The 11,514-nt window shown below is 35.4% G+C and overlaps 1 protein-coding gene across 1 annotated transcript in view; it reads right to left on the reverse strand.

Moving 5' to 3' along the window:
- MED23 (mediator complex subunit 23) overlaps positions 1-11,514 on the reverse strand; it is a 63,330-nt gene that overhangs the window by 7,168 nt on the left and 44,648 nt on the right. The window contains exons 7-15 of the mRNA XM_012665225.1: positions 10,152-10,294; positions 8,934-9,108; positions 8,132-8,295; positions 5,873-5,997; positions 4,640-4,842; positions 4,371-4,551; positions 3,143-3,313; positions 2,587-2,803; positions 382-618 (exon numbers count right to left, since the gene is read on the reverse strand). Coding sequence (XP_012520679.1) covers positions 382-618; positions 2,587-2,803; positions 3,143-3,313; positions 4,371-4,551; positions 4,640-4,842; positions 5,873-5,997; positions 8,132-8,295; positions 8,934-9,108; positions 10,152-10,294 — 1,616 coding nt within the window. The remainder of the gene's footprint in view (positions 1-381; positions 619-2,586; positions 2,804-3,142; positions 3,314-4,370; positions 4,552-4,639; positions 4,843-5,872; positions 5,998-8,131; positions 8,296-8,933; positions 9,109-10,151; positions 10,295-11,514) is intronic.

Below are 11,514 nucleotides of genomic sequence, written 5' to 3' on the forward strand. Positions count from 1 at the left end.
CATTTGGCTTGAGTAAATTTTTAAAGGTATTCAAGGAGTTACTTAAAGCAACAAGAACCTATGTTCTCCAGGAGCACATAGATGCACGTGCTACAATACATAGTACATTTATTTAAGAATAGGATTTTTTCTTTGAAACAAATCTCCACAAAGTCTGTTTTTAAATACAAATTTTAGTGGAGAGAATTTCAGACTATCTGGCATGATGCTGCTAATTTAAGAATTCAAACCTACACAGAGGTAAAAGTGAAAATAATCCTTAAAAAAAATTGAAGCCTTGTAATATATAAAAAGGTTATCTTAAAAAGAAAATATATGTTTTCATAAGTCAAAATCCTGTTATTTGTGGAGAGTCCATAAAAATCATAATAAAAAGGATATTATCTACTAGTCTGCCAATCAATCTGCAATAGTAGGTATCATCTGGAACCCAGGGATTTTCCTCTCGTGCATTCATGGCATTTTTCAGGTAAGTGTCACTTAGACACCAGCCCTGTGGTCGATTATCCTTGAGCGAGCCAATGATTGCATGGACAAGTTTTCGTTTGAGAAATTTGCGCTCTCTCAGGTGCATTTCATAATAGTGCAGAGTATTATACAGATAAGTCACTGGACGATCTGCAAGAAGAAAACAGAAAACCACAATGTTTATCTGGTTACTGACAACTGTGAAAAACTAATCCTCTGCCTTCAAGATCACTGAAAAACAGCTCATAAGATTATGAAACTATTGCACATGCTAGGCAACTGTATACAATGAATATTTTAATCTTAGAACAGGCAGAAGGCTCAGAATGCCTCTAATAAATACACAGTTTGTATTTACATTTGTTTGTATTTAAGTGGAAGCAATTCCACTTCTGCAAATTTACCCAGCAAAAATGACATATAGTAAGGAATTTCATTGCAGCTGTTTCCACCATCAAAAGATTAGAAACAATACAACCAGCCAAAAACAGGGGACATAACGTAAATTAACGTAAATTACGGCATATGAGCTTTTTATGTACTGAAACAAACGATCAACCCTAATATATGATAAAGGTGAAAAAACAAGGGACAGAACAGTGTGTTTGTTACATTTTATTTGTGTAAAAAACACCCTTAGGGCCGGGCGCTGTGGCTCACACCTGTAATCCTAGCACTCTGGGAGGCCGAGGTGGGCGGATTGTTTGAGCTCAGGAGTTCAAAACCAGCCTGAGCAAGAGCGAGACCCCGTCTCTACTAAAAATAGAAAGAAATTAATTGGACAACTAAAAATATATAGAAAAAATTAGCCGGGCATGGTGGCGCATGCCTGTAGTCCCAGCCACTCGGGAGGCTGAGGCAGAAGGATTGCTTGAGCCCAGGAGTTTGAGGTTGCTGTGAGCTAAGCTGACGCCACGGCACTCACTCTACCCTGGGCAAAAGAGTGAGACTCTGTCTCAAAAAAAAAAACAAAAAACAAAAACCCTCAGGATATCTAAGCGAGGATACACAAGAAATTGGTAACAGTGGTGGCCTGCAGAGAATGAAACTGGCTCGCTGGAGAACAGGGATGGGACTAATCACTTTTCACTGTATACCATTCTGTACCATGTGCATATATCACCCAATCCAAAAGAAATGTTTTTAAGGGAATGCTCACTTGAACCTCATGCCTCTTCTATAGTGTTAACACAACTCATACTTCTGCTTTGGTAGAAGGTATCTCAGATTAAAGACTAAGAAGAAGAGCTGCCCACCAGACAAATACACTTTGTCCCCATAGTGGCTGCTCCAGACCTTCAGATTTCTGTCACTGACCCTCCCACTATCCAGTTACTATGTTTAAAATTTTAGAGCTGCGTTTGATTTTTTTGTTTCAATATTCTCCCCATAATCAGCCAATCAAATCCTGCTCCTTCTTTCTTGACAATTTGTCCCTTCTTTCTCATTTTTAATGCCATCATCCTTGTTTAGATATTAATTATACATCTGAGCTTTTTGAAATGGCTTCCTTCTTCTAAGACATGTTACCGATTACAATTGGATTTATCTTTCTAAAATAATGCTTCCCATACCATGATCTTACTCAATAACTTCCAGTTGACTATTATCTGCAGGTTATAAAATAAAACCTTTGCAGCCTGGCATTCAAGGTGATCTGCAGTCAGATAGAATCTCTCTTGTCTGCCATATTTCTAGAATCTAGAACTCTCTGGTAAGAATTCTCAATTCAACTGAATGAGACAATTTTTCTTCAAGTATGTCTTATTTTATCTACCTTCATCATTTTCCCAAATGCTCCCTTCTGCCTAGTATACTCTCTTTTCCCTTCTTCTCGTACAAATCATATGCATCACAGTTGAAATCCTACCCATCTAAGAAGCCTGCCAAGATCTATTTAACTTACAGTAACATCACTGTTCCGAACTCATACCTTTATTCATATTTTTATGTTGTGTATTTTATACTTCATGGCATCATCCATAGCAGTTATCCTCAAAAAACTTCTATTTTAAAAACAGTTAAAACAAAACCTTTAGAACCACTGCTACCACATAGTCACTCCCAGCCTTTTGTTTACAGAGGAACCAGATGAAATTAAAATTTTAAAAAGCTCACCATGAAATTTATATAAACCTCCTAGGTGATCCAGTAGTGTCTCCAATGATTTGGATACTGGAAGTAACTCTAAAAATCTGTGGATTACTATATCAAATACTGGAAGGAATCGTAGACACACATTTCCAAAATAGATGGGCAGATAGGGAGACTGGATCTGTACAGGAGGCTCGACCTGTTCTGCCAGGCCCTCAAAATACAGCTTCTCAGGATATTTCTGTGGAAGTGAGGACATAATAAATGTTTAGTGCATCTATTTTTATTCTCTTAAAAGAGCTAAATAAACTTGAAAATATTGTTTAGATATTTTTATAAGGAAACATTATATACTTTACTTCTTTCCATATTATAAATACTTATGTCTACTAAAACTGCAGTTGTAATTTATTTCTAATATTAGAGAAACTCTAGAACCTTTAAGTTTAGAGAGCTAATTTACTTCTATACAGACCACAGAGAAAACATTAGAACCATAGAGAAAACAGCCAAATCAATTGCTCAAATGCCTAAGTATGGCTTTAAAAGGATTATATGAAACACTAATTAGAATTCATACCTTGTGATAATTCATGTGCTTCGTGTGCCAGTCGTTCTGTAGCCAGTGCTCTGGGGAATTTTCCTTCACAAAGTCACTTACTCGGTTTCTGAAATCATTTGGCTTGAGTAACAGCAACTGAATTATGAAATAACAAACCTGGGCTTCGTTTCCTTCATGACTACGCATGGCCTTCGAAGAACAGAAAAATTATATAAAAATGCCCAAACTGCGCAAAAGAAAGGCTCTGCCATTTGATAGTCTAAATTTTATTAGAGTAAAATCTCACTATTATTAGAATTTCCTTAGATGTCTAGTCTATCCCAAACCAACCCTTCAGCATTCCTCAAACATATCTGACCTTTTTTGGGGGCCCATGTTAGCTCACCATTCCTTCTGCCTGGAATGTCTATCTTTACTGTTTTTAATTTAATCTATCCATCACCACCCATTACCTAGGCTGATGTGATAGCTCACTGTTTCCTGGCAATATTGTCCCCACATCTCTATCTTATCCTTTTGTTTTACTGATTTAGAGATTTACCTTATTTCCTCTAATATATGAGGGTTGTCTGGAAAGTATCCAGGCAAGTAACCATTCTTGTTATATCAGCGGTGGTTGGATACTTTCCACACATCCCTCATATTGTAACTATCTTTAGATCTATGCTCCACAGCTAGGGGTTAATGTTAACAAACTAAGCCACCCCAAATATCACCATCATAGAATTGTTTTAAATGCAGCATTTTCCAGCCTGGTTCAGTGTCTTTTCTTAAAAATGTGCTTGAAATAGATAACAAAGTCAGGAGAAAAAAACATTCAGGGGATGTTGGGTGGCTATGAGAAACATTCAGTTATGACTGTGTACAGAACTGGTGATATTACCACTCTGCAAAGATATGCAGCCACTTGTTACTACTTCCTGCCTCTAGTGGGATTCTTTAGAAAATCAATTCAGGGTCTAACCGCTTCTGTTTTTAGAGCATCACAAGGTAGGACCCTATCTATTTTATTTACTTCTGTATCTTCTGTGCCTAGAACATAGTAGATACTCCATATACACTTACTGAATGAATGAATAAGGAAATTGGGAAATCTCTAGCTCCTTAGGGAAGGGATAACAATGCTTGATTATAAGTATAAATCCATTAAATTCTTCAAGGCAATATAGAGTAGATCAGCACAAGATCTATCAGTCACACACCTTGATCCAAAAGAGAATAAGAAAGTTTAGATACTTATTCTTACCAGGCAGAGAATTAATCTGTCCAATGTAACAATGTTGTATTTCCATACCATGTCATTAAGAATTTCAATGCATTTATTGAGTTGTTGACCCCCTGCTGAGGTAGAGAACTCATATACCAGGAAATCTGCAAATGTTCTCACATGGGCTACCAAGGCCCTGGCACCAATTCTCTCTAATACTCTGGAAGGCAGAGAGTAAAACATAAATTCCATTGCTGTATGGTTAGAGCAGTTTGCCAAATGGAATGTAAATTAGGTTTTTGGCTCACCTGTAGCCAATCTGATTAATATGATCTGTTTCCAAGAGCATTTTCCAGAGAAGACAAAGAAAGAGAGGAGGAGAGCTCTGCACAAAGTGGGTAATGATGTCACTTTCATTGCTCATTGACTTCCACTTCCTATATTCCTCCTCCACGTTTTTTTTCAGATTAAAACGGCTTTCCTGAGGTACATTATTTTGTTTGAAGAATGCCTAAAAGGAAGACCAAAAGTTTATTTCATTGGTAATAGTAAAAAGAGCACTGGATATCAAGTTAAGAAACCAGTTTTAGATTTGATTCTGACATTAATAATTGCTAGGTGACCTTGAGCAACTCAGTAATTAAAGCCTGAATTTCCATACCTGGAAAGTCCATAGGCTTGACTAGATTATCTGCAAAATTCTTTTTCCTAGATTTCCTAAACAGACAAGCTAAGCAAGCTTGAATTCAAAGCTTCTTCAGTCATCTGTTGGTACTTCTGCTAATCTTAGAGAAAAAAAGGGGGAAAATATGTATTTACCCTTTGGTTACATATGTTAGTGTCTCTATAAGGAAAATCCATTACACTGGCCCAGTGGTTCTCAGAGTGTGGTCCCAACACCAGCAGTATCAGTATCACCTGGGTCTTGCAAGAAATGCAAATGCTCAGACCCAATCCCAGGTCTACGGCCTCAAGCTCTGAGGCCCAGCAAACTGTAGCTTAGGAAGCCCTCCAGGTGATTCTGATAAGTGTGAGAACCACTGCTGTAGCCCTACTGAGACTTATGAGAAATGGATGCTCATCATGCCTTAAATTTTCTCGGAAAAGTAGAAGACAGATGAGATTTGCCTTTCTCCATATTATAAAAGCCAGGTTTACAGTTTTTTGTGTGATTTAAAAAAAAAATTCAGTTAAGTATAATATCTGTACACTCTGTGAAGCTCCATTAAATTACATCTCTCCCCATTTCAGTTCTATGAGAGAGAAAGAATTTTTCAGGTAATGTATTAATTTTTATGAGATTCTAAAACTGTTAATTATTAAGATGAAACCACAATAATTAAATTTCTAGAAACATGTCCAGTCTTAGAGTAGGACAAGGAACAACTTGAGAGGTTTTAGAAGTAATGACAAACATTTTTTTAAAAACAAATAAAAACTAACTTTCTTCGGATGTCACCAAGACTGACTCCCTAGAATAACACTGTGCATAGAAAAAAGAATTTCATATGTGTTCAATAAATAATTCAACACCAAATTACCTGTAGAGGGCCTGGAAAACAGCTAAGGGTGTGTGAAGCCCAATTATGAGGAGTAAAACTCATGATGGTCTGAAGTATGTCTTTACACCAAGTTCCCTGAATTGAATCAGAGCCTGTAAAAAAATCTAAACATAAACAAATAGATGTAATCTAGATATAAATGATCATATCCACAACTCATAAAAGATATTATAGAGAAAAATCACAAACAATTATGTACACTCAGAGAATTTCTCTGCAGTGTAGTTATTGCTTAACTAGTTATATTCAGCTTAGGACCTAGATTTTCTTAGTTTATGGGTGATTTGGATGATCACACTAGTAAATATGAGCACAATTGGTGAATCTCTTTTGTTTCAGGTTGCAGAGTACCAATGATATGACAGTAGAACAGGCCCACCACTATTGCTCATTTAGTTCACTCTGACAATGGTTTACCAGTACTGTATTGTGCCAAGGGAATAGAATTAAGAAAGTAGATTTCTTTTCCAGTGAATGAAACAACTATACACTACAAGTATAAATCTGCAAATTGAAAAGGTTTATTTATGTTAAATAATATAGTTTTTTTTACATAAATGTATTTGAGGTTGCTAAATTCAAAAACTATTTCTTTAAAGCAGCAGTTCTTAAAATGTGGTCTGAAGACCTCTGGGGGTCCCTAATATCAATTCAATGAGTGACTGTCAAAGCTATTTAAATGATAAGACCAAGATATCACTGGCTCTCTCACTGTGTTGATAGGCGCACTGATGGTGCAAAAGCAATGGTGGTAAAATTGCTGGCCCTACACACAAATCAAACAGTGGTGCTAGACTGTATTAATGGCCATTGTATTCTTGGCCACTCTCAGTGGGGAAAGAAAAGTGCCAGTTTCACTTAAGAATGTTGTTCATGAAGAAGTAATAATTACTAAATCTCGACATCTATTTTTAATATCCTGTGTGACGAATTGAGAAGCATGCACACTGTTCCAGAGTATGATGGGTGTTTTGAGGAAAAGTACTTGTGTGATTATTTGAACACTGAGTGAAATTAGCTGATTTTTTTTTTTCATGGAATTCCATTTTTACTTGAAAGAACATCTGACAGGAAACTATAGTTATTTGGATTAGGCATTTAGCAGACATTTTCTTGAAAATTAACAGTGAGCTTGTCACTTCAAGGAAAACAAACTATAATACTTTTTAACAATAATAAAATTTGACCTTCCACATAAAAATTGGAGTTTTGGAAAACTTGTAGCCACCAGCATACCATGATAGCATTCCAAAATTTAAAAACTTTTTCTTAACAAAATTTGTAGTGATATTACAAATGTAATTTTCTGATACTGTATAATGAAACGTGTCAACATTCACTAGATCTACGTAACTCAGTGAATCGATATTTTCCAATCAATCCATGAAGTTATAAAATATGTAAGGATTTAAAAATATATTAAATGTACAAAATTGATGAATGGATTACAAGGCAACAAAGTACAAAAAATTCATTGGTAGGATTTTGGATTCCACACTGCAGCCAATCTTTAAGGAACTACGATTTTTCCAATTTTGCTGTGAAATCAAAAAATATTCACAACTATATGAAAAGACTATTAAAATACTCTTTTCCTTTTCAATCTCATCTGTTTGAAGCCACATTTTTTTTCACTTACATCAGCTAAAATAACAACATATTGCTAAAGACTAAATGTATAAGCAGACATGAGAATCCAGCTCTATTCCTTTATATCAGACATTAAAGAGAGAAGCAAAAATGTGAAACAATGGCACCTCTTCTCAAGTTTTGCTTTAGAAAATATACTTTTTTCATAAAAATGTGTTATTTATGTTAACATGTAATGAGTTTATTAATATTTTTAAATAAATTAGTAAATAAATATTTTAAAATTTCTCTATTTCAATATCTAATAGAATAAATATCCACAGATATAATCCATATAAATAGAAAGTCTTTGGGAATTTCAATTTATTTTTTGAGAGTGTAAAGCAGTCCTGAGACCAAAAAGCTTAAGAACCACTACTTAAAAGTTATGTAAAATGGCTGGAAACTGATGCTCAATCCAGTTAGAATGTTCGTATACAGACAAGCCTCCATTACTGTATGACACAGTGAAGACATCAAAACAACTGGCTTTTTTTGAATAAACGAAAAGTATCTTTTTTATATATTATACCCATACAGTATTTAGTAGAATCCTAGCACACTTTAATTCATCTGTTTTTGTCAGTGTCGGTCGCATTTTCACTGTACCTGTTACGTGAGTTGCTCTAGCTAAGGTTAATATCAAGGCACGGTTCAGTTCTTCAGATTCTGCTGACAGCACCGTTTTGGGATCACTAAGGAAGCGTGTAAACTGTGGCTGTACCTCTGAGCTACCTAATGCCGTTATAAGCCTGAGTGCAGTGCTCTCAACACTGAAAGGTAGGGGAACAAAAAGAAATGTGAAAAAGTTGCATGTAAAATTTCAAAATTATGGAATTAAATCTAATTCTAGGTTAATCATAAAGGGAAAACATGCAAACTATGAATATCCCTTCTTTGATTTTAAAAAAACAACAAAAATTTTTGTTTGAGAATAAACATTGCTTAATTTGTTTAAAAAACGTGAGGTGCCAAATTTTATAGTGAAAATCTTATGACATTTTTATACATTTGAAAAAGATAGCTTATAGCCTACAGGACTAAAAATATCACCTGGATATACCATATTTCAAAAATTATATTTTTTCTATCTAAAATATATTTTAATTCAAAGTAAAAGCAAAATGACGTTAACACTTCAACCATAATCTGAAGTATATTTAAATCTAGCATTCTAAACGGCCTTGAAGTACTAATTCTCAGTCAAAAAATCCCAAAGCACTCAACTATGCCAATCAACTTCTATTCAAAAAACTCAACTCCACTCCTATACTAGAAATAAAATACCTTAGAAGCAGAGGAGTTTTATGATGAATGAATTAAAAAAAATTATAAGGTAAAGGATTAAGATCCCCATCTCCAACAAAGTTTCTAATAAATCTTAAGGACAGACAGCATTCAATGAGCTCACCAGAGATGGAGCTGGTTCTGGTTTGTTTGTGCAACTGCAGCCAAAGTATGAAGATGACTCAGGAGCTGAACTCTGTAATGCGGCTGAATGTGGTGCATCCGGTAGCTGAACATCTCAAGAAGCGTGTGTAAGATCCCCCATGCATGTGACTTGAAAACAGTTGGCAAAAGCTGACCTAGAGGAACAAGACAGTTTAAGGCATCAATTATTAAAAGCTATGCATTAAAACATATTTGAAGAAAGTCACCTTGAGTAAAATGCATGTAAAGATTTGATCATGAAAATACACACACACACACACACACACATGTGTATACATATAAATTCTCAGTATTTTCTTCTTATTTTCTACTTTAATAGTTAGGAAAAAAACAGATCCTAATTATAACATCAAGTAATAATTTTGCTTTTTTTTGTGGAATTTGGCAAGCGATACTCAAGTTCATCTAGAAAAATAAAATGAGAAAAGGTATGAAAAAAATTACTCTAAATTTCCTCCGCTTTTAAATTATCTTCTCAGTTACCTTTTAAATTATTTTTGGAAAGTTAATGTTCCCAACCTTTCATAGTATGAGTTTCACATTTTAATACAGAAAATTTTATCATACCCACCCTTGTTCGGGGTAGGTGTGATAGTTTTATTCAACTCTCAATTATCTGAGAAGGGTTACTACGCTTAAAATTAAAGTTTATGCTGTGCTGGTAAAAAATGAGAATTAGCATGAATCAAAAAAAACACTTCCATAATAGAAAGTATCTATTATTTAGAACTGCATAATAACTAACAGACATTATAAGGTATCTTCTACAATATAGGAAAAGTCCTTCCCTATTGCAAGGCAGACTAAGTGCACACTGGAGAACAGCATTGCTTCCTCGGGGCAGAATCTACCTGGTTGAGGACAGGGACCGCTTCTATCCTGCTCACTGAGTTCTAAGTACTTAGCACATTAGCCTTTTCTTACCACTTTACTTAAAAATGCAACACCTTCCCCTGACTCTCACTTCCTATCTCTCTTTTTGCTTTACTTTCTCTAGAACACGTATCACCTGACATATTGCACATTTTGTTTCTTTACTTTGTTGCCCCCTTCATTAGCATGTAAGCTCCATGATGGTGATGACTTTTGTTCTCTGCTATATCCCAGCACCTGGAAGAGTACCTGTTGAATCAATGAATGGGTCAATGGTTATAAACCTCAGAAAGTCCTGTCTTACTGATAAATCCTTTGATGCCCAAAGACTCTATCTCCATATAGACCAATAAACGACTGTAAGTTTCCACTAGGGCTGGAGCCAAGGCCACACTGGACTTCGCATGGGCAAGTTTTATCACCCTGGTTGCAATGCTGTGAATAAGGCTGAAGAGGAAAAAAAGGGAAGAAAATAAAAATCCACATTTATGACATAAACACAGGGGTTACTCTACTTATAGGAAACCTAGTATAAATCTGAACTTAAATGACTCCAGTGAAGCTTGATTGATTTCAGATATTTAAATTGTACAGGACACTTGGTAATGATGCACTAACTGCACAACATGGGACTAATTCCTGTTTCTATGGTGATTTCAATATACATCAGGATCCCTCTGTTCGTGGAAAAACAAGCTTTGGGTACAACTCATAAGAGCATGGTTGACTGATTTTAGTCTGTTTTTCTTTTCAAATGATGTAACAAAATACATTTGAGAAATTAAATAACTTTTGTCACAGATTTACTTAATATCACTGACAAGACAAATGTTAGGTTCTATTAGGGCTTTGCTCAAATCTGTCACATATGCAGGTGAAGCACATGTATAATTCTATCACAATGTTTATATTTTACCATTTGAAAAAGAAGATGACTTTACTAGAACTGATGCCCCACACCTGGAGGTCCACGAATGCATTCTCTTTGGCTTACACAGTTTCGTTTTCAGTTTGAGCCAGTACTTAAAAGCTGAAAGACTAGAAATAAAAATCCAGATTTCTAGCCCTTCTCAAAAAATTGTGGAAGATCTAGATACACTAGTCCTCATTCTCATACTGTACACATTAACTAAAGTGGCAGCCCCATGAGGTGAGCCCCACACTCTCCAGCTGGCCTAAGTCCCCTCCACACATACACACACCTCCGTGTGCACTGACACCTGGTTTCCCATCACCCAGGGCCAGGCTTCACTCATCTACGTTCTTAGCTTGGCTCTACGGGGCACTTGAAGTTCTGGAATCACACCCAACACAGACTTTTCTTTTAGAAACCATAATGTCAATTCTGAAAGTGTCCCTGTGTGTCCCTACGATCAATACAATAAAAGCCTTAAAATTTTCACACTTCTGGACTCAGCAATTCTACTTCCAGAAAATTATTTAATGAAAATGTAATTGTGGATGGCTGGAAAGACAGCCATAGTTTTTATAGCTATCTTTATAATACTAAGACATTACAAAGAACCTCAATGTCCAACAATGTAGAACTAGATAAATCATCACATATAGCTACACAAAAAGCATCTTTGTAGCAATTTAAAAAATTGTTTTTGAAGACTACTAGACCTGAAAAGGTGTTTGACTATTATGGGGGAAAGGTTATTATA

The sequence above is a fragment of the Propithecus coquereli genome, unplaced genomic scaffold (genome assembly GCF_000956105.1).
Source record: "Propithecus coquereli isolate 6110/MARCELLA unplaced genomic scaffold, Pcoq_1.0 Scaffold98, whole genome shotgun sequence".
Lineage (NCBI taxonomy): Eukaryota > Metazoa > Chordata > Mammalia > Primates > Indriidae > Propithecus > Propithecus coquereli.